This window comes from Pectinophora gossypiella, chromosome 11 (genome assembly GCF_024362695.1).
Source record: "Pectinophora gossypiella chromosome 11, ilPecGoss1.1, whole genome shotgun sequence".
In the NCBI taxonomy this organism is placed as follows: Eukaryota; Metazoa; Arthropoda; class Insecta; order Lepidoptera; family Gelechiidae; genus Pectinophora; species Pectinophora gossypiella.
This window is the reverse complement of record NC_065414.1, coordinates 8925708-8950555: the sequence shown is the minus strand read 5'-3', so window position 1 is coordinate 8950555 and position 24848 is coordinate 8925708. Positions and strand designations below refer to the sequence as shown.

General features: G+C 36.3%; 1 protein-coding gene across 1 annotated transcript in view; it reads left to right on the top strand.

The window, feature by feature from the left end:
* LOC126371017 (hemicentin-2-like) overlaps positions 1–24848 on the top strand; it is a 71852-nt gene that overhangs the window by 12440 nt on the left and 34564 nt on the right. The window contains exons 2-4 of the mRNA XM_050016210.1: positions 2366–2532; positions 16776–16912; positions 24305–24515. Of these exons, the coding sequence (XP_049872167.1) occupies positions 2493–2532; positions 16776–16912; positions 24305–24515 (388 nt within the window). The 5' untranslated portion in view covers positions 2366–2492. The remainder of the gene's footprint in view (positions 1–2365; positions 2533–16775; positions 16913–24304; positions 24516–24848) is intronic.

The window sequence follows — 24848 nt, the reverse complement described above, 5'->3', positions numbered from 1 at the left end:
TAAACATAATTCCATGATCATTTGATTCATTTCCACGACGTGCATTGATCTGGCCAAACTCATAATATGGCCAACGAGTGATATTCTATTTCATGAAATATGACCATTTCATGAAATGATCGAGCACGTCATGAAATGATCAATTCTAAGATCTAGCCACGACGTTTACACCAACTCCTGCCGCACAGCTGGCGAGCAGTTTAAGTCCCATGTAATAGAGCCACAACAAAGATGCTAAATGCCAGATGACAGCCAGCCAGGCACCAGCCAAGATACAAACGATTATGACAATGGACTGTCATTTAATTAATCATCATCATCAATTTAAGAGCTACGCTCTTGTCGGTGCAGCATTTTCCATGCTACTTTTTAGGGAAAAAATAGGGCAGTGGTTTCCCTCTTGCCTTCCGCCCCGCAGTACTCCAGTATATATTATATATTTAATGAATATATTATATTTATATATTATAGGACTGACATGTCACTTTATTTGAATGCGGTACATTTTATCACTGTCACGTTCGATTGTCATAATCGTTTGCAACTTGGCTAAGGCCCCAGATGCATAGAGAGAAAATTGCCTGTGGTCTAATTAGGTAAATACAACTTTAAGCCCGTAAGTAATTCTGGCTAATAAATACTTAAAGGCAAAACAATTTTAATTAAATTAAAAGCTATTTACTTAAATTGTGTGTTAATAATTTTAGATTATCTTTCTATCGTCTATACGGGGAGTTATTGACACTGTAATGAAACTTTGAGGAATAATTTTATTCAGATCGTGATTCTGAGTTGTCTTCTCTTTATAATAATGGATGAAAGTTGTAATTGTACCTTGGCGTAGTAAAAAGGGTCATAATTTATACCCAAAAACAAAGATAAAAGATGCATATGTCTGTTATCCATGAAATTAGAAGTTTAAAGGAAGAAAAACTTAACTACTGGCGTAGCTTCTATCGTGTTTTTGGGAAACGTCGTTTGGAAAGACCCTCATTCAAATATACTTTATTGCTCCAATCAAACAAAAAGGAAACAATTACAAATGAAACTTAACAAAGTAATATCAGTGCAAATGTCCAATAGGAGGCATGAAGAAATAGAACAAGTTAAGTAGTCGTTTACTTTAGCAAAGGATTGGTAGGTATACTCGTACGAATACTGTTTCTGATTAGTTGGTTGAAATTACATTACTTAAATGACATTTATTCTGTGCAATTTGCATGGTATTTAGGTTAGAAACATCTGTTATTTTTCATTGAGTTTTACCAAATACTACCTTTTCAGGCATACACACAGATTATTTCAAAGCAATAACAAATAATTATATCAATTTTACAAATATTCTATACACTTAATACATGCTTTCAATTATACACTTAAAACATGTTATTTGTACTCTAAATATTCTTTTACGCTGTAAAAGCATCTATCTGCAAGCCAGAGTTTAACTGCTACGCGAAACATATTGCGTATACAATCTTTGAAAGTATCCGGTAATTTATTAAATATTTTTATACGCATGGGAAAGCAGTTATTAGAGGCAAGCGTTAATTTTAACAATGGCTTATACAACTTGGTTTAAGGTTTTGTGCGTAACTATGACTAAATCTAAGCGTATGTGTCTTCGGCAATACGCACACAAAGAAATACGACACGGCAATATGATTCTTAGGCTGTGATTATCGTTTTACCCATTGATTGTACATGAACTTGGCGGCCTTATCGATTAAAGGGATTTTCTCTAGATAGCCATAACTAGAACGACGCCGCTAAGGACGTTACCTTGTGACTTTAATTATCGTTACGAGTAGTTACCAAATCTCAATAAAGTTTACGTTAAAAGGGACTAATGGTATATTAACACTGTAGTGATACCAAATATACATTAAATCACAACAGTGATTATGTCAAATGTACTGGCACGAAATTAAACGAAATTCGAATTACAAAATTCTAATTGCTTTAACAATAAAGTTTTTGTTTCATAATTTATGAGGCTCGCCACTCGCGTCTTCCTTCTAGTTACGTCTTGGATCAACAACTGAATTTAGCAGGTGTGTACGCGCAATTATATTTTCACATTTAAAAGGGAAATAGAATAAATAAATTAATTTTAAAATCTACTTTCGTATTCAAATCAACAACAGGGTTCAACATTTACAAAAAAAAAAACAAGTTTTAAATATATTTTTATTATCAGCACGTTTTTATCATCAAAATCATTTTATGCAAAGAGGGACTTTCTAGGTTACGTTTCTCAAAAACAACTTATAATATTAAGTACCTATTTCAAAATAAAAATATCGAAATATAAAATTTATTTTTTATGATAATAATTTAACAGAACTTTTTCTTTTTTTTGCAGATCTCAATCAGCGCGTTTGAAAATAGTAATATGCTATTAGAGAGCATATTATAGGGTATGTTAAGTGAGTGCAGTGTAACAGGGTACCGAGTGTAGTGGACATGATGTGAAGGACTATACTACCACCATGTGGGCGGCAGAGCTCAGTTGTATTTTCATATTGTTTGGTAAGTTATCAACATTATTTTTTTTTAATCTATGCAAAAAGCCGTTACGTGTGTCATGTGTCAGGGGTCTTTGGCGGCTCAATAATAACCCGTGCATCAAGGTTGCTGGGTTGGTAATCCACCTACATCATAAAAGAATATAAGAACATTTTTTCTTTTACATTTTCTATTTTCTTTTATTTTTTTTTTATAGCTATAGTTTTCAGTTTGATCATTAATACACCTGATGGTAATATCTCCTATTAAGAGGATATGCTTTCTAGGTAATTCCTATTCATTTTACTCTTGAAAACTCCTTAATTATAATGTGTCTGAAACAGACTACAGCACGCTTGCGATTTGGTTTATAATGACATAAAGGCCCACGCTTAACCTTTAACTTTACTGGCTATATATTTTTATTGGCTAGACACTGTAGACACCAGAGGTCTGTAGTTTCGCAGACAGTTAATTTTAGAAAACGATGCATTTACAAGAAGAAACGCTTAATAGTGTTGTCGTGGATACATAATCATGTACGGTCACGAATTATCTGAATTCTGAATCACATTCCAAACCTAAAATATGTCACAGTTATATAAATACCTATGGGGTAAAATACCCACAAATGGGCAACGTGCCCATAGCTGCCTCAATATAGGGTAAAAATCCCACGATGTTAGAATACGGGGTAGAACCACGTGAATGGCCTCCGACTATCCCTTACAGCGTTTCAGCCATCCCTGTCCACCTGAATGAGTAATGAGTGGAATGTTCATCCGATTGCCTGATAGAATCACCACAGCAATATCATACCTACTGCATGTTTTTTCTGTCTATTTTACTGCTTGTTGTCCTATTTGGTAATAGGACAACAAGCAATAAGTAAAATAAAGTAATAACATTTCCGCATTGAATTACACAATGATAAAACTGTTGTCGATTGTTATATCTGAAAATACACTGATATTTTCTTCTGGTCTGTTTGTAAATATTGTCTGTTTTCTGTTATCTGCTCTTAATGAACTTTCATTTGTTCTCTGAACATTATTAAATTTTTCCGTAATCAAAGCCCGCCGTAAGCATCATTTTTTTCTGGCCAGTGTTGTTATGACAAAAATAACCTACAAATCGAATACTCACGCGAGTAGAAATAAAATCGATATGATGAATTTTAATATTATTATGAAATTGATTATTCATATTCGAGAACTGTTTACAGTTCGAGACAAGTATAGAATATCCTCGCAACAACAAACCCCGGACTCCGATGCTGACCCCGCCGCGGGCGTAATCGACGATTTTCTTTATTCAGCGCTTATCGCTATCCGCACATTGGGGTCGATTAATCTTTTCAAATATAATCCTCTTAGACGACGCACTGAGCAGAGTTTCGCGCCCAACTGGGTACTCTCAGGCTTGTTGTCTTAAATTTTCTAACGGGTAAGAGCCCTTATTATTTGTCCGGCCTTGTAGTTGATGCCATTGGCGGCAAGTCTACAATAACGTAAGTTACATAAAAAGGAGTAGAATGTCCCAAAATTGGCGCTTGCTTCTGTCTAGTACAAAACTGTCATGACGCGAAGTTGCATTATCACTTCAGCTTTTATGTAAGCACTTTATCTGTGAACGCAACGTCACTTCCCATTTATGATACTTTACAGGAAAAGAAACACTTTTTTCCACTTCGCTCTTAACGTTTAAGTCTTATGGGGGTTTGAAATAAAAATAATACTTTTTTTGGAAAATGCACAAGAGCATTTTTCTTTCAAATTAGATAAAGTTCACATTATTATGGATAATGGTATTCTAATACTAACTACTGCCTCTGTGGTTCATTGATTGAGCGTTGGGCTCATGATTCGGAGGTGCCGGGTTCGATTCCCGGCGGGGAGATATCACAAAAATCACTTTGTGTTCCCTAGTTTGGTTAGAATGTTACAGGCGAGTCACTTGGTTGTCGGAAAGTAAGATGATCCGTGCTTCGGAAGACTCGTTAAGTCGTTGGTCCCGGTTACCATTTATTTACTGGTGTAAGTAAGTAGTTGTTACATGTCACAAACAACTCTGATACCAGGGTTGATGAGGTTGATAATCCACGATTATAACTAACTACAGAAATGCGTTATTTCGTCGCCAATATTTGAGTTCCAACGAATTACTCGTAGATCTTCCACCAACATAATTTAATTTTCAGATTCAAAGAAAATTTACATAGATTTCACTATCCAGTTATTTTTTTCTTCTGAGGCTAAATAAAAAGGAGGTCTTTTAGGTAACTTACGTGGCAAAAGCTCTAGACCATCTTTTTTAAAGTGTGTCGCTGTTTGTTCAACATAAAGCAAAACATTCCTTCTTCATACTCAACAATTTTAAAAATTAGGTAAATGCCCGCATCAGCAAAACGAGTATTTAATAGCTTATAATTTTAATTAAGAACCTTCGAAAGGCAATCGTTTAGAAACGCCCAAAAACCAATATTTAAGTAAAATATCTATTTACTGTAAACGGAGAAGATCCGTGTTATATTTTCCTGGTTCATTATCTCCTGTAACCGAAAATTATAAACATATTTAAGTATGTTAAAGCATAAATTGCCTTCGATTTCTCTCTACTATAATTTTGGGAAATTAGCCGAACCGCAGAACGCATTTACGTTTAATTGTGCCTACATCACAAATACCTACGTGCAATTGCACTTAAATTTGTGACTAAAACATACTCGTATTAACCGTGAAATAGAGAGCAAACATAAATAATTTCGAAATAACATAACGTTTCTGAACAATTCTGTAACAAATTAGTTTCCGAAATGGAATCATTCTGTTTAATTTTCAAATCACTGCAAATATAGAGAAGGCCGTGAATAAATATGGAACGGACGCGACAGCGGGTCCCTACCCGCTACATATTATAATTAGTGCTTATAACACTTCCGAATCTAGCGGGCGCTATGCGTCACGACCGAAAAGCGTTTTAAAAGCTCATCCACAATTTCGCTTACTTTTTATACTTACACCCGATAGATTGGGTAATCGTCCAATGTTAAAATAATATAAGTAACATCATTGTTGCGAAGTGATGCACTTTTTTTCATGGCTGTGAGCTCTATTTTACTCCTCTACTTAACTGAACTGCTAAAGAATAATAATTGTGGCTCGACTCAAAATGATGGACCAATATAATGGGCATGGGTCATCATCTGTGGTTTGGTCCATCACCGCCATCTTAGGACTTCGTACCTATCGCAAGTGAAATTTTATTCTGATTACTCAGTCGTCTTTATTAGAGTGATGTGAATTTATGTTATGTATGTATTGCTTTTAATCAACTATCAGGCAGGTAAACGAAACGGTTTCACCATATTCGTATTCCCACCGCACACCATTTATAGAAATGTAAAGGCAAAATGCTAGGGAGATCATAGCTAAGAGAATAATTTAAATCGCTTCCGCTAACATTATGAACTTGGTTAAACGTCAGTACAGAGTTACCGACAGCACATACGAATTAGTTAGTAGTTCTAACGTCAATAACCGTTAATATCGCGTAGGTAAGTTTGGTGCAGAGTATTGTATATGCAGTCAAATCGATGCGAATATGTAGGTAAACAATGTTGATGTTGAAATGCATGCTAACCAACACAATATTATAATAATGTACATTACTCGCTAGGGAATTCCGTAGTTCTAACAATTGTTAAAACAGTTTCGACAAAGATACACAGTGTTATTACAAAATGAAAAATAAACTAGATTTAAAATAATATTCCGTAATAAACATTTGATATATTTTATTTACACATCTTCTCATTATATTCGCACAAACACACATTACACATGCTCACCACACTATACATTTTTTGTTTTTTTTTTGACGTGACTTATTGTAGATTTGCCGCAGATGGCATTAACTACTTGGCCGGACAAATGGGGAGCGCTGAAGGCTCTCACCCGGTAGCCACACTATACACATACACACACTCTCTCTCCTTCTCTCTCTCTCACACACATACATACACACACACACATCCATACACAATACGACGAGAGAGTGACACACAAAAATGACTTGTGTTAATTTAGGGTATTTTTCTTACTTTTCTTTTTTATTTTTTTTCCTATTTTTCATTTTGTCAAACCTGGTATTAAATAATGTCTATTGGAAGAGCTGATACTCCTACTACCTACAGGTACATTTTTTACTTAAAAGGAGTAACCAAAAATATTTGTTAAAGTGTAACAGGTTAAGAAATAAACTATTTTTGTTTATTTTTATTTTATTTTTTAAACTAATTGACAAGTCATAATAATAAGGTAGATTCCAACTAGTCAAATCCGTTACTTTATTAAACGTCAAAACAAAGAAAGTAAAACGTGATAAAATGTCGTACTTATTATTACATTATTCATTATTAATATTCAAAAATAAGTTAAATAGAAAAAAGAAAACGTTTTGTCAGTTTTAGATCTGTCTTTATTTAATAATCAGAATTTCATCATCATCAGAATTTATCTTTGACCTAGGAATTCTATGCCGAAGTAGCGTCGCGGCTACGGGACTTCTTTCTTGACACGGACTATATTTTACTGCTAGATTTGTCTTTTAGTTTTTGTTTCGTTTTGTAATAAAACTGGAAATATTCAACAGATTGTTACAATAATTTATTAAGCTCTATTTATTTTATATAATATGAAAGTAGGTACATGGAACCGTTGATTCTTGTGAAATGAAAGCGAAGCTTGTTAAAGTAACTTTAGTTGTTCTTTGAAAGTGTACTTTATAAGTTATCTGAGTTCTAACAAACAACGACAGGGATATTGTTTTTCTACCCCATTTCATCACCATGTAAGAACATTTATAAGAATCAATGTTAAATAAAAATGTTTAAAAATAATCATTTTTTTGACGTGTAGTCACACCTCGGACACTTTATACAAACTACCGCGTTTTACACAGACACTACATATTGACATATCAACGCGCACAACTGTGTGAGTGACGTATGAAGCTTGCCAATCACAATACTTACTTAATTTAACCGTCATTACTTAATTAGGTAGTCATCATCATCATCATCAATTTAAGAGCCACGCTCTTGTCGGTGCAGCATTTTCCATGCTACTTTTTAGGGACACTTAGATAGTACTACTTACGAAAGATGCTTTTATAATAATCACATAATATTTATTTATTTACCACACAAAATAATCACAAACAAGAAATTTTGAACAATGAAGGTTCAAAATATAAATAAATACACTTTAGGCACATGACTTAAAAAAAAAACACTGAACTAATTAATTGCATTTATCATTTACATTACGTTTACATTAAACATTTAGCCTAGGTTCAAATTTCTTGTAAATTACTTATTAGCCCGTTTCGATGAGCAATCACCATGAAAAACGCAGGCGAGCCAGCGCGGGTAATTACTATGAGATCAAATATTCGAATCAGACGAAAGAACGTCACCGTTCAATTTCAAAATTCGAACATATAAACACTGTAAAATAGAACAATGGTCCGCGCGCTGCTTTCACGTTTCAAGGGGGGGACTATGTTCGAGGGCGGGTGAGGTAAATCTAGCTCAGACGCTGGTGGAGAGCTGAGAGTTGCCGTTCTATACTATATGTAGTATTATTCCTTATTCTATGGTGTAGTGTAGAATTTGCCTCAGACAGATGGCATTAACTACTTGGCCGGATTGAACGCGCTTCATGCTCTAGTGACCTTAAAGGAAAACGAATGTATGTCAAGGCAACACAGAGTTATCTAAACAGCATTCATACACACAATCCAAAAGTCTCTCTCCATTTTCGCATTTCCTTTTATCTTCCCTAATATTACTATTCATATCATAACATCATTTATCCCACAAAGGGACGTAGGCCGAAAATACGCAAAAAAACATAAATTTAAACTACATCGCAATTTAGAATTTCGCACAAAGAAGCGTCATGACCAACACAATTCAGTTTACAATTCATACAAATGAATCTCTTTTATGTCGGCAGCAACGGTTTTTTTCAATACGCTGACTACATAATGAAATATTTTCAAAACACAGGGTTAATGCTCAAAAAGTGGGGAATAAAAAATAAAGGGACGTGACGGGAAACAAAGTACGTTTTTATCGCTGAAAAGGATCGGTTAATGGAGGCTGTATTGGGATGAACCCACCCTGCGCTCGGAGCTATAGAAAATTTTCCAATGATACGGGGAAATTTATTACACTTGTGAACTTCATAGCTTGTAGCTGTTACCTCGGAGGCGCCATTTCTCTTTTTTTTCACTAATATGAACGTTTTCCCCGCTAAACTAGACTGATCTATTGCACCATTTTAAATTAAAATATACCGGGTGTTAGTGACATCGTAGCGAATACTAAAGGGGATAATTCAGAACATGGTTCTGAACCTTTAACCTTTATGTAGTTTATTTAAATTATTTTCATTTCTATACTTTTACAATGGAAAATTTCACTTGGTTTCAACTCAGAATAATGAGCTGAACATTGGATTAGAACTTACTTTACACAGGTTTATAAAAACCTTAAATCGTTAAAATGCGTAGAATGCTATAACTCCTAAACATCATTTAATATTTATTCAATTATTGTTTTATTCCAACTTCTGTAATACTTACCTTAGCGCCTAAATGTTCATTTTCTATTTGAACGCCCCCGGCGATTGGCTTATCGACATAACAAATTGTAATTTTATTACACAAAGAATTGATATTAAAAATAAAGTGATATTGAACTAAATGTGCGTACCTATAGTATTGTAGGTCTTTTAACCTCTCATATGCCGAGATACCAGACACAATAGATTTTACATTGTGTTTGGTCGAGATCCACGTTCCGGCGTTCGAAAGATTAATCTTCGATTTGTATCACAATTACTGAGCATATCCATTATCCTTTTGGGTTAATGGCAAAAGGGTTTCAATTTAATTGTTACTGTTACATTGACTTCAAGTACCTACCTGTTTAATTACTATAAGGCTGCGTGCAAACGGGACACCGGTCACAGCCACTAGTGACTGACGCGCGTGACGCGTCATCCATCCGTTTACGGAACCCGTCACATTTTATAACCCTCTCTCTGCTGCAAAGTCTTACGATAAGTATGCAAGGAGATGCTACTAAGTAAAAATAAATGTAGGGAATTATTATAGGAAGACGTCGAATCGGTTAAATGCGCGAAGAGTGCACGCAGCGCGTCAGTGGCGGATGTTGGCGTATTTGTGAGAGTTGACGATGCGCACATTTTAGTAATAAAATATGGTCTTGACTAAAGTAGTATCAGTAGGTCATCATCATCAATTTAAGAGCCACGCTCTTGTCGGTGTAGCATTTTCCATTCCAGTCTATCAAAGGCCAATTCCTTGACTTCCCTATAAGACACGACGTTAACCTTTTCTTTAATCTGTTCCATGTAAGCTCTTCTTGGTCTTCCCCTTCCTCTCTTTCCTTCTAGCTTTCCTTCTATGATGTTTTTAATGAATTCGTCGTGTCTTATTAGGTGTCCAATCATCTTGCCTCTTCTGTCCTCAATAATTCTCAGTATTTGTCTCTTTTCCCTTACTCTTACTAGCACTTCCTCATTTGTAACCCTTTCTGTCCAACTTATTCTTTCCATCCTCCTCCAACACCACATTTCAAAGGCCTCGAGTCTCTCTCTGTCCTTCTGTGTCAGTGTCCAAGTTTCACATCCATAGAGGGCTATACTCCATACGAAGGTTTTGACACATCTTTTTCTGATAGATTTGGCAATCCTAGCCTTGAATATGCACCCTTTGTTATGGAAAGCTTGTTTTGCCATTGCTATCAGTATTTGTTATTAGTATCAGTAGGTACTAAGTTTAAAATACAGATTGTAACAAAATAAATAATACTGATATAAGAATGGACTCGAAGACCAAGGAAGAGGTGGTAGGGGAAGAAAAGCACAGAAGAGAGAGTTGTAGTGAAACCTACCCTGAAAGGAACACTCCGTATTTGGATGAAGATGGACCGGCTACGTCGCCGCTTCTTCAAGACTGAAGAGCGAACACAAAAACTTAAAGTTAGTGGTTAGGAGAGGTTGGCCCACAGCCACCACGAGTTGCAAGTCACGGCCTCTGTTATAGCTAGAGGCTGCCACGGGATTCACGTGTGCGGTGAGTTTCAACGTATTTTTTTTTGTCGTGACTTATTGTACATTTACCGCAGATGTCATTAACTACTTGGCCGTACCAACGGGGAGTGCCGAGGGCTCTCATCCGGCCGGTTGGACGTCATCCGCGAATAAAACTAGTTCGGTATTTGGGGATTTGGGAATGTCACTAGTACACAATGAAAATAGTAAAGGGCAGAGGACGGAGCCTTATGGGACACTGCCATATATCGAGTGAGCTGACACCGAGATTCAAGAAAAAGTACGAAAAAGCGTGGAAACTAGTTGTCGCTGGCGGCCGATTCTCTTCTGATTAAGTTGTGGTTACACTCGACCCATTAGAGACTACGGGCGGGAGTTTATAAATGTATGTATGCACTGCAACCAAGCGGGATCAGTCCAGTAACCGCGCCGCGCGCGGCTCGAATGTTATATAATTAGCGGGCTTTGACCAATAGCCATACGAAGTTTATCTGCGTAGATAGCATTCGCTACGCCTATTGGTCGAAGCCCTCGATATAATTCTTGCCGCGCATGGCACTTGCTGTGCAGACCCCGTAGGAGTTCAAAAAATGTGATCGATACTGTTGTTGTCAAGTCTACTTTTATTAAAATAAAATTTAGATGGTATTGGTTATTAATTCATAGTAGTAGGTGTTATCAGCACGGTCGATCATTATAAGTGACTTTTATATATTTGTAGCAGATGGTTGTCCTTGTTATGTTCGATTTAGATACTTCAGGTAACCTCCACTAGTACAACATGTAATTTTATTCATATTAAATAATTACTTATGATCCGGAGGCCCCCAGGATCGGATCTCGGTGGAGACATATCACAAAAATCACTTTGTGATCCCTAGTTTGGTTAAGACATTACAGGCTGATCACCTGTTTGTCCGAAAGTAAGATGATCCGTGGTTCGGAAGGCACGTTAAGCCGTTGGTCCCGGTTACTACTTACTGAAGTAAGTATGTAGTCGTTATATGAGCCATGTCAGGGGTCTTTGGCGGCTCAGTAATAACCCTGATACTACACGATAAGAAGAAGATGAATTACTTATAATTTTTAGAAACACACAAATGCTAATTTATTTTATTTAACTATCAAATACTTACTTATTTTTTTTTACTTTTAACAAACTTAGTTGTTATCTGTTTTAGTTTTTACCAGACTACGACAAAGCAAAAATGAGGGTTATGTGTCTGACTGGTATTATGCAGTCAGAGTAACAGGTATCAGATGATGACATTAGAACAAATCCCGCGTTTTAAGCTTTATTAGACCAACCGTATCGCCGTCTGTAATGGTTGATAGCCAAATCAAATATACTTTATTGCACAGAACTAAATTTTAACAATCAGACATAACACATGAATACAGTACAATTTGGGCGGCCTTATTGCTCTAGAGCAATTTCTTCCAGGCAACCACCAAAAGGAAACAAACATTTACAAACAACTTGGATGCGGGATGGTGCAACAAAAAATAAATAATTATCTAAAAGTAAAACTAAAGTAAACCGTAATTGAGTAAACTGTATTATTGAAAATTGCCTCGTGTATTATTAATAAGTCATCGATGCAAGTTTAGTACCATTGATCGAAGCACCCCCCGTTTAAGTCAAGCCGGTGAACCACGCGACTATCCAATTTTTTTGTAATTAAAATAATAGGGTAGTTTCTAACTAGTCATATCAATAACTTTTTACTAAACGTCAAAACACGAAATTAATATGGAATTTGTATGAAAAAGCAACCTGTGACGTCATAGAAAAACGTGACAAAATGTCGCACTTATTATTACATTTTTCTTTATTAAAATTCATAAATAAGTTAAATAGAAAAAAGAGAACCGTTTTTTGTCCCCTTTAGATCTGTATTTATTCAGTAATCAGAATTTCATAATTTATTGTTGACCTAGGAAATTGCCCAATTATAATAAATAAGTACCTCAAGCTTCTTTCTCGTAGACGTCAAATAATAATTGATGGGTACAAACAACTTCTATGAAGACAATCGTTATTAATTCAGTACTAGTTATCTACAGGTATTTAGCAGCATCAGAAGTACTATGTGGATAATAATAATATTAGTATTTTTCTTCTATCGTGTGGGTTGTGAGGTGGATAACCAACCATCAGCCCTTAATATTCAATTAATATACCTGTATATTAGTGTATGTTAGTGACATCGTAACGAAAACTTTGAGGGGTGATTATGAGATGATATCAAGTGGAATTTTCCGTCGCAAAAGTATGGAATTGAAAATAATTTAAAAAACACAAAAATTTTCAGGAATATTCAGACTAAAATTCCACTTGATATCAACTCAGAATCTTGGTCTGAACCACCCCCCTCAGTATTCGTTATGGTGTCATTAACACCCATACCAACTTGTATGGCTACCGTATGTACTTGTGTGGGGTGTAAGTGACATCGTAACGAATACTGAGGGGGATGATTCAGCTGATTATTCTGAGTTAATATCAAGTGGAATTTTCCATCGCAAAAGTATAGAATTGAAAATAATTTAAAAAAAAAACTAAAAAAAACATGAATTTTGCGACGAAAAATTCCACTTGATATTAACTCAGAATCATGGTCTGAATCATCTCCCTGAGTATTCGTTACGATGTCACTAACACCCTGTATATCGTAGCAGGTGTTGTTGAACTTAAAATAACACATAATGATATCTTGTAAATGTTTTTTTACTTATTTTGGCTGCTACAGTACCTAATTAGTAAAATACGTGTAGTATTTTTTACCCTAACTCGATAGGTATGTAAGATTTTTCGAGATTTCGTCTTAATTAGCTTTATTTCTCTATTCTTCTCAAATCAGCCGGATGGTGTCTATTTTAGCAACAATCGTGTATTTATTTCACCTTCATATGACCTCTAAAGGTAATCTGTTTACCCAAAACCCAAATTATCGTTGTCAAATGCCGTTTATAATAAATAAAATGTAATATAATCTGTGGTCACCACTAGGGTATGAGTGTGTGGTTAACAGACAGTGAAATAACTTCAATAATAATGAGGATCACTAATCTCCATCATGTTTATTTGAAGCATAAATTATTCAAACTTAATTAAAGATATGAAAAAATAACAAAATGTTATTTGTATCTGTCTTATTAGGCCTGAGTACTCTTAGGGACCGCCCTTACTTTGTAGAAACTAAGCAAAGCTAAGGGTATTAACGTCATTCAGCCTATTTTAGGAGATATTAAAAAAAATACTACTGCGTTCTCTCTCTCTCTTTTCCTTGGCATTTATTATTCCCATCTGATGGTGAAAAAAACTCTCCTGGTGGTGTGAAAAATTAACAACTGCATTAAAAAGCAAAAAATATTCAAATTAGTTTTTTTTAAATATAGGACAATACGTTTCGTTTATTTAAAAATATGAAAAAAAAAATACCTCGCATACCCAATTGTAGCTTCAACTAAATATTTACAATGTTATATAACAATTATATAAAATGTATTATATTTTTATAGCATCCGCCCCCAGCCCTCGCGGCATACTAACCGCGCCGCGCGCGGCATGAGTTATATCGAGCATTTCGTCCTATGGCCATAACACGTATATCTACTGTAAATAGCATTCACTGCGTCTATTGACGGAAGCCCTTGATATAATTGGCGTCGCGTGCGGTGCGATTGTCGTGTAGACCCTGCAGATCCGTGCGCAGTAGCAGTAGGACGTTACTTGTAGGCTATTTACGATTATAATAGCACCCGCACGCCATGCCAGAGTCATGGTCATGAGATTTCGTATTTGGGAATATTTAAATTCATTTTCATTATTGCATTAATTAAATGAAAGCTGCTGATTCCAGTACACACAACCTAATTTTATTTTAAGTTATACCTATTGTTTTCTTATTCGCCGAAAAGGAAAGGGACGGGTAATCGTCAGGTATAAAATTTATGGAACACACCTCAATTTTAAGCAGAAATTTAAAACTCCCTTCCAAAGTTTTATGTTGGCTAATAACGAGACAGAATTAAGTCGACAGCACACGTCAAACGACATGCCTCTTTTATTCGCCTGGGTTATTCATTCATTTTAAAATTAACGGTTGTCAATCATCCGTCCCTTTCCTTTTCGGCGGATTAGAAAATGACAGGTATAACTTAAAATAAAATTAGGAAGGGTTTGCAGGAATCGGGGCCAGTATATAAGTTTATTAAATTATTTTCATTTAAAAGAATGACGTGAATGAAGGAAAATATGACTATAGTAAAAGCGTTCGTTTTTTAATGAAGGATCAAAATATTGATTAACGTTTTAATGACAAAAACCCATTTTAATTATACAGTCGCTTCCTATTACTCACAAGCAATTTCGTTACTTTAATTTACTACTAACGACTACCCGGTAGCTTAACAAAAGCCTCTTTATGTAATGCCTTCCCAAAATATGACGTAGGCGACCAACATTTCAGTGACATACTGCTCATAAACTTTGCGCTACTGCTGTTTCTACTTTCCCTTTCGCTCTGTGATATGCATTCATCCTCATTCGCAACACATTGAAAAATATTTCGGTAGACATCATTTTTTTTTAAGGTTTTGCATCTTTAAAGGAAAAACAGAACCCTTATAACTGTCAATCTAGTATTTGTCTGCCAAGTGTCTAAAGCTTTAAAGCGAATTACAATTTATGAGACTTGCATTTTTTTTTTTGTAACAATATGCAGTGAATATAAAAAATACTTTACGTTAATATCAACACATACATAAGTACATTAATTCTCTATGGGGTGGACAGAGCCAGATGGATGTGGCGAAATGTATGATGAAACCTGAATAACCCATTTCCATTAATTAGTATTCTATTACCGGATTTCTAGACATCTCTGAGAAGATAAGAAACTGAACGCGTTCTGCTTTTACGGAAAAATTAAGAATAACATAAACTATATGTCTCATTTTCTCTCTCCCTCAGTGGAATTGTAGCTAAATTACAATACAATACAAATAAACTTTGTTGTACCAAAATAAAAGGAAATATTTACAAAAGACTCTTAACTAGGTACATGGCAAATGGTGGAATATTTAAATTCACGAGGAAAAATGTAACAATAAAATTTAAAGATTGCGGGTACAATCTATAAGTCATCATCAATTTAAGAGCCACGCTCTTGTCGGTGCAGCATTTCTGTAAAATACTCTCCATGCTACTTTTTTAGGGAAAAATAGGGCAGTGGTTTCCCTCTTGCCTTCCGCCCCGCAGTACTCTGTCTAACGCGAGTGGGATGGCGCCCAGAGTAGTCTATTACAAAGCCATACTAGGACTCCTGTCCTCTGCCTCTGAATAGTACTGACAGTTACTTAGTTAGTCTATAAGTACAACTTACAAATAAATACTTGCACAGTAATAAATAAAGTAACAACATACACTTATAAATACATACATACAAAATAGATAATATACCTACCTATATAAATAGTACACACAAAATACTTAATAATAAGCAACCAAGAGTCACAGAATATAAACAACACCACAACACACTTCGTTACAAAAACAGAACAATTTTCAATTTTAAAAAGGGAAAATAGTACCTACAAGTATACGTACTTATATTATAAGTACATTCAACAAAAAAAATAATATAGAAATTTGAGGCAACTGACTAATAACGTCGCGCTAGATTTGATGACATCGGTCTTTTTCTACCATGTGGGTTGTAAGGATTATTAACCTCAGCAAACTCGGTGTCAAGGTACTTATGTATAATTCAGCCGCCAAAGGCTCCTGTAGGCTCTGCACGGCAACCACGCCGAGCGTGGCGCGAATTATATCAAACCCTTCGACCAATAGCCATTTGACGTCCATCTACGTAGATAGCATTCGTATTGTTTATTGGTCGAAGCGCTCGATATAATTCGCGCCACGGTTATCATGCAGCCCGGCTGATGTGGCTCATGATCCGACTACGTATTTCCGTCAGTAAGTAGTTGCCGGAACCAACAGTTTAACAACAGTTAAACGATGACGTCAGTCAACAAAAATGTTTAAACTCATTGCCTCATCTTCTATCTCTCTCTCTAACTAGAAGTTTAACCAATTACTATGTACACCAGGTGTGTCAGCCGGCGGCGGGGGCTGGGAGCCACTGGGTCAGCCGTACTTCGACAACAGCACGAAGCGCGAGGCCACCGCCGCCGTGGGCCAGCCCGCCTACCTGCATTGCCGAGTCAGAAACTTAGCTGATCGAGCTGTAAGTACTACTATTCGAACATTTATTTATTTACACAAACAAACATTCAGCATTACCATAGAGTAACAAATAATAGTACAGAACGGTAACTCAGAGAACCGCTCCCCACCAGCGTCTGAGCTAGGTTTACCCCCCTCGGACATAGTTTAGTCTTCAATCGTATGGCGTCAGACGTCACACACACAGATTCGCGTATACGATAACGTCAGTGTGTGTGCCTATGTAAAATGTTCTTTGTACGAAGTGTCCGGTATGTGACTTTACAAAGTCACCTCATGCGCTATATTGCGAGAAAACACTAATCATCATAACTGTAAGGAAACACTATATATACTTACGTGTATTTTTTAATTAAACACAACTTAAACTCACTACTAGGTGCATCCCAATTAGGGTAGTCAGAGGTACATCCTTCGCAAGATGGACTAAGTACCCACATCTCTCCGACTTTTCTGCTAGACCAACGTGATAGATGGTGAGCCGTATCGCCATCTATTATGGTCGAACCAACTGTGTTACTGAAAAACTGCACTCAAGGTAAATTGATGAGTTCATTAGTCCCATTGTATAAGCTCCAATGATCTTATATTGAAAAAAAAAACTAATTTTGATTGAGTTGTGAATACCTAGTCACAAACAAACCCACACAGCCTCAATCTCTGCCGCTCAATATCAATTGTAGATTGACGACGTGAATGCGGCCAATGATGTTCAATGCAGGCGATTCAATGGGCAAGCGACAGTGACATAGTACAGAAGTGAGTGACATTCGTTTCAATCTGATCCGTGTACTTTATAGGACATACTGAGCCATCAACTACATCATATATGTAGTGACTTGTGACGTCATATTAGTTTCGATATAAATCTTCACGCTTATAGATTCCGGGACTAATTGTCATCCCCAACACGATCAGCTATTTTATTTTTCCACCTAGTTAGTGCTCTAACGAATGAATGACCTTAAGTTAAGCATTGGGCTCACGATCCGAAATTCCCAAGTTTGAATCCCGATGAGGACATATCACAAAAAATATTTTATGATCCCTAGTTTGGTCAGGACATTGCAGGCTAATCACCGATTGTCCAAAAGTAAGAGAATCCGTGCTTCAGAGGGCACGTTAAGCAGTCAGTCGCGCATAGCGTTCACTTCAGTAAGTATGTAGTCTTTACATGAGCCATGTCCGAGGTCTTTAGTGGCTCAATAATAAATCTGACCTGACAATCCATACGACAGAAAAGATCCGGAGCTTGGAGAAGAAACAGATTTCGGGACTACTTGTGTTATCTCCAATATGTTTGGCCCTTTATTTTTCCATCTATTATTCCTCTTGCTGTTATGGCTTGGTAACTAAGATACGAATGAAAAAACGATACGTAGTATCTTCTTATTAGTCTTAAGTAAATATGTCATATTAATAATGTTAGTACAGATAAGTTTTATATCAAGCTTTTATTTAACTTGTTCCATAACGTGGTTTATGTTTATAAATGTTATTTTATGAACAGTATGACTAGCCTTGAGTCGTCATATTCGCCGCAGTTAAACTGAAAGAGTCATCGTCGCTTGCAACTGAAGGTAAATTGACTTTGTACTCTGAAATAAAGTTTTATTTTATGAGGCATGCATTTACATACCGTCGAGGTAATTATATGAAAAGTCCTAGTAAATCGCAGTACCTTCAGCTAGTATATATTATTCATACAAGTTGTTCTACATATATATTATACATCATATCTCGTCATCATCATCTATCATTATACATCATACTCGCTATCACACGAACTTTAGAAAGAACAGCTTTTTACTGAGATGTTCCATATTATTTAATAGGCTTGGTCATAACTTGAATTTGGACCTATTTGCTGGCAGCATTCAAGGTGCTAAAAAGCACTTGTTAGAGACTTCGTTTCCTCTATTGTTTAGATATTTCTATTTTTAAGGTTTTTTTCATATGGTCTTAGAAACTTAATGTAAATTGTATTTTCTTTCAATCTGTGGAAGCTTGTTAATGGCTTTTAGATATTAAGTTAGTATGTAACTTTGTAAATTTAGCTGTAAGCTCCCCAAATAAAATAAATAAAATAAACACAATTTGAACTCTTTCGCCTATGAAATTGAGTTAAACATTAATCGTATATTACGTGTTTATTTAGAATTTTGGGCTAGAAGCACAAAACCAAATATAATCAGAAAGTGAGTTTATCAGGTAGGTATACAAATCTAGTTTACGTACTGTATCAAAACTCATTGTATAGCGATCGACACCTCATCGGGCCGGCGATTCCGCCAGTAACCATTACCACCCATTTAATTTACTTTTGTAATTATTTCATGTCATTGTGTATAAACTCTTAGATAACATTTGTTCCACTTTATGGTTTGTTTTGTCAAGAACCTTAGCTCATTTTTTTTGTCTAAGCACGTGTGCGCGGTCATTATTTTTGATTGGCTCTCTAACGGCTCCGTGGTCCAGTCGTCGAGTTCGAATCGGGGGACATATCACAAAAATCATTTTGTGATCCCTAGTTTGAATAGGACATTACAGGCTGATCACCTGATTGTCCGAAAGTAAGACGATCCGTGCTTCAGAAGGCACGTTAAGCCGTTGGTCCGTAAATGAGTCATGTCTGGGACCTTGGCGGTTTAATAGTAACCCTGACACCAGGGTTGCTGGGGTTGGTAATCCACCTCACAACCCACACGATAGAAGAAGATTTGCTCTCTGTTATGTTGTGTATCGGCCGCGTGACGGATATAATAAATTCCGTGTCTCACAGATTGGACTTTTTTAACAAGAACACAAACCAAGTAGACAAAAACTGTAAATTAAACTGTAAAATATTTGGTACAACGAAGTGTTTTAATTTTGTTTACGAGTACAACCTGTAACAATCTGTCAATTTTATACTATTGTCACTGTGCATGAAATATATTAAATGACACGCGCAATCAAGCGGCCATTTTGTTTTGCACTAAGTAAATATAATTACTAGTGGAAAAAGCATAGAAAAAGATTTGTGTTTTATTAAGTAGCGAGAGTGAACTATAAAACATAATCATTGCATTTTACTACTCCAATTTAATTATAGGTACTTCGTTATATCAACTGCAACACTTAGATATGTATTTCATGAGTATTAGGCACGTTCTTGTTAGAGAAATGATATCCTTCAAATAGTTTTAAAATACCGTTTATAAATACCGTACAATGAGGGACGATCCAGGCGAAGTTCCCCAAAAAACATAGATTGCGCCGTACACGTTTCGTTGACCTTTCTAATTTCACGTATAACAGATGTAAACAACTTTTATATTTTTTATATATTTAGTTTTTTTTTTTTTTTGTTTTTGTGTATAAATGGTGTAAAAAATATAACACCCTGGCACAACATACCTTCCACCTATTATTTATTCTCATTAAACAGGGAGAAGCAATAAAGGTAGCAACATAATTCTATAGATACATACCCAAATATCAAGCAATAATTATTATTTGTGTATACCTCTGCCAAAACATTATATTTTTGAATAATTATGTACCCCGAGCAATGAGAAGATAGGTAATTATCACGTTAAATCTGTACAACGCCATCTGTATTGTTTTATTACCTGGAAAGTCCCTCGTTAAAACGGCAACTTTGGCTTCGTTTAGTAATTCAGCTCCGTGAAACCCAGAAGGCATTAACTTGGCTTTTTAGTTACAATGCTATTCTCAGGAGTGGGTAATCTTTTATGTGGTTTCCGATGCGAGGGCGGGTGAATAGTGGGCAAATTGCTAGTGAAGAGGCTGAGTCATGCTCGCTCAGATTGCCCGATTCACGACGCCTTGCGCAACTCACCGGCGTTTCCTGGCGATTTCATACATTGCTGAAATCACTTACCAAAATAAACGGCGACCGTAGCTTTTGATAACTATTAATGTTGCCGCGAATTAATTTTTCGTTTTCCTTTTTCCACTTTCATATATTGTACGGTTTCACACCAGCTTTTACGTGAATTGAAAACGGATTTGGCGATAATAATTGAATGTCGATCAAAAATGCGAGGGCAGGGAACGGTCTATTTGTGGATTATGATTTATGCGGCCGGAAATAAACGGCTGATATGTATACGTACACGTAATGTCGTGGGTAAGGCCCAATATACTTTTAGAATCCAATGTTCTTTGTTTAACTGTAGTGTCTAACTGGGTCTTAAGAACCCATCTCACTCAGATACTATGCTGGTGCAACGTATGCAGTTGTATAAGCACTACAAAAAATAATAATGTTATGTTACATTGTGTTGTTGTTATGTTGTATAATTTGTGTGCAATAAAGTGTTTTATTATTATTATTATTCACTACCTCAACTGCATACATTTTGTAAATGTCGCGGGCGTGGTGACGCCAGCAATACTGTTCTAGTGAGACATGGTCCTAACATGAACAAATGTTTGTTGTGCCTATTACAACATAATCTAGGCAAAGCCACAAATTTTTAGTACCTCAAGCCACAAACACTGGTTTATAACTGATTTATAATCATTTTTAAATGTTAATCCCTCAATGTGGTGTAAAAGACGATATAGTGACTAAACTTGAGAAGAGAATGTTAAGTTTCTACACATAGAGCGGATGTAGGATAATAGGATTACGAAAGCAGTATATGTATAAAGCGAAGGTTAGTGGTAGGGCTGGCAGAGGAAGACCTAGGACGTACATTGACCAAATTGGAGATGTCCTTAGAAAAGGTTCAGTACGATCTATTCTGAACCGGCGTGCGTGTATGAAACGATTGATGAATGTGGAGGAAGCAAGAGAAGCATGTCAGGATCGGAGCAAATGGAATTCCATAGTCTCTGCTTACCCCGGTGGGAAATAGGCGTGAGTTTATGTATGTAGTTAAACGTCAATTCAAGTTTTTTAAGTCAACCAAAGCATATCTCCACCACCAGCCGCCGTAGCCGGCAAAACCGCGACTTTAAAGTAATAACCACAGAAAGCACCAAACAGCCAACGCTGTTACTAACTGCAAATAGGACTTGTTTTATACAGCAGATAAATCCGCAGAAGGAACGTCGATACGGATTGCGTTTTCTACAATGAGCTTGAGCTGATCTAGGCTTGACCCATAAAAACTTCAGCGGGAATCTGGTCTGGTCTTGATACATCCAGTTATATCCGGTTAGTTTTGTCTCGGGGAAGCTTGAAACCGTGTCGCGTGGAAAGTTTTTAAACCTCGTAGCGAGCCGTACAGAATACAAATCCGTATAAAACTCTTTCTGTGGTAAATGGGCTTGGAACTGAAAAAGGCTAAATGTACGATTGTGTTATTGCATCAGCTTCGTTGTTTAAAAATGGGTTTAGACAGCTAACTAACCAAGTATATTCTGGATCAGACTTTTGCATAGTGTTTAAAGAGAACAGCTTCAGCTCACAACCGGGGCATAGTCTAGGACGGACGCAGGAAGTGGCTGTAATGATCCTACATTGTCAATGTAATCAATTATGAAATTGTTTACTCATCATTAATTAGACTGTTTTAAAAACTTTTATTTTTAATATTCTGTTTCAAACAAAACACTGCAAGTATTACTTCAAATAAACATGCAATGTAATCTAACATCGACAAGGGGTAACTTACAGCTAAAATGGACTTCTAAATGACCAGTTTCCAGTACATTTGATTCGTGATCACTTCTGTAATAGACCAAGTTATTACATTCCACTTACTCCTGCTATGCGAGCGACAGTTAAGCTATTTTTTTCGTATTGGATTAGTATTTTATCTCGCTTGCGTATGTTTCCTAAGTTTCTGATTAATAATTCAATCAGTTCATTGAGATCAATTCATCAATACTTTATTGCAGGACATATACACAGGACATAAACATACGAATAAAAATAAACACAATAGGCGGCCTTATTGCTAAATAGCAATTTTTGCCAGGCAACCTTAGGGTGAAAGAAGTTTATGCATTGGAGCACGGGATGGTGCAATAAACACATTAATGATACCAACATAATAAAATGCTTAGTTGTAAATAATAAGATTAATAATAATCACCCGCCCATTAACGTCCCCACTGCTGGGGCACGGGCCTTCCCTATGGATGGATAGATGGATGGCCTTAAACCACCACGCGAACCCAGTACGGATTGGTGGTTATTAACGACTGCTAATGCAGCCGGGACCAACGGCTTAATGTGCCTTCCGAAGCACGGAGGAGCTCGAGATGAAAACTTTTTTTTTTTGTGGTCACCCATCCTATGACCGGCCTTTGCGAAAGTTACTTAACTTCAACAATCGCAGGCCGAGCGCGTTTACCGCTGCGCCACCGATCTCCTCAATTAATAATTCCTCGATTAATAATAATATTGTCAATTTATTACACGTTACGACTCATTTCTGGTTCGGGCTCCGGTATATCTGACGCCAATGTTTTATATATAACAGGACTACTAAGGTCCTCACATTTATGTTATAATGATTTCTCTTCTCAGTAAAGAAGTAATCTGGCGATCAAAGATGGTGACATCTTTGTTCTGTTCATCTTGGCTCTCATATAATCAAATTACTAACAACCCTGTAGTGGATCGAGTGGTCTGGGGGTGTGGTAGTGAGTGTGTGGTCTGTGTGTGTCAAATGGGTGATAGATAACCTTCAATCGACATTCATTAGGATTTGGTTCCGGACCATTTCCGTATTGTATTTATATAATAATTGAATTTCTTATTAATCCAATTATTTGTTGTTTTGGGACATTTTCGTTTCCGGAAAAAAATAACGATGTAATATCAAATATATTAGTGAAACCAATTTCGCGGTATTCTGTGCCTCGTGAATATCTTACATAATTATAATATGTAAGTAATTCACAACTAATTTATTGCTAAAGTAGCCATGAAGCATGAAGACCATGATGAGAGTAGAAGAAGGTAGTGTGGAATTCTGTGGTTGCTGTCTACCCCATCGCCGTCACCCCACTTGAGATTAATTTCACATAAAAATACGCTCTCTAGTGCGCTATGTGGGTAGGTGGATGTTTGGGTTAGGAATCTGGCATCAAAGGCGAAACGTGCCTTCTGAATCATCTCACTTTTTTAAGTTGTCTTATTTTGATGTTCTTTGATATTCAGCATCGTAAAATATTCCAGTTTGCTTCTCAAATGGGAAGCGCCGTTTCGAACCATGGTATTGGACTTGCACCAATGCGTTTATGAATTTATTAATTTACTTATCTTAAGCGCAATTTTCACTAACACAGTTGGCACACACAGGTGATCGTACTTAGTTCATCTTGCGATGCATGTGCTTCTGACTACTCCATTGGGAACGTGAGATTATGTTATGTTATGTAACATATTCAATATCTCTTTCTTCCTACAATCACTTCTTATTTCCAGGTATCCTGGATTCGCAAACGTGACCTGCACATCCTGACAGTGGGGGTGCACACATACAGCAGCGACGCGCGGTTCGCGGCGCTCCACGCGGACGGCTCCGACGAGTGGACGCTGCGAGTGGCGCCCGCACAGCCACGCGACTCTGGCGCATACGAGTGCCAAGTATCCACTGAGCCGAAGATCAGCCTGTCTTTTCGGCTCACTGTTGTTGGTGAGCACTTTTACTTATTTTCTTTTTGCTTATAATATTATGAATCCGCATAACATAACTTAAAAACTTACACATTACAATATAAAGGAGACTAGAGCAAGATTTCTGTTAAAAATAAGTTGTGCATTTTGACTCTCGCTTATCGTTAGATAGTGTTTTTATGTTCTCCCGTACACTTACAATAAATAATGAAATCAATAAATAAGGAGTACAAATGAGCGGCATAGTTGATCTAAAGCAATTTCTACCAAGTAACTGGTAATAAGAGTCTGTATTACATAGAATATCAGAATGATGTAAGTACCTATCTATATATTAAAGTTGAGATTAACA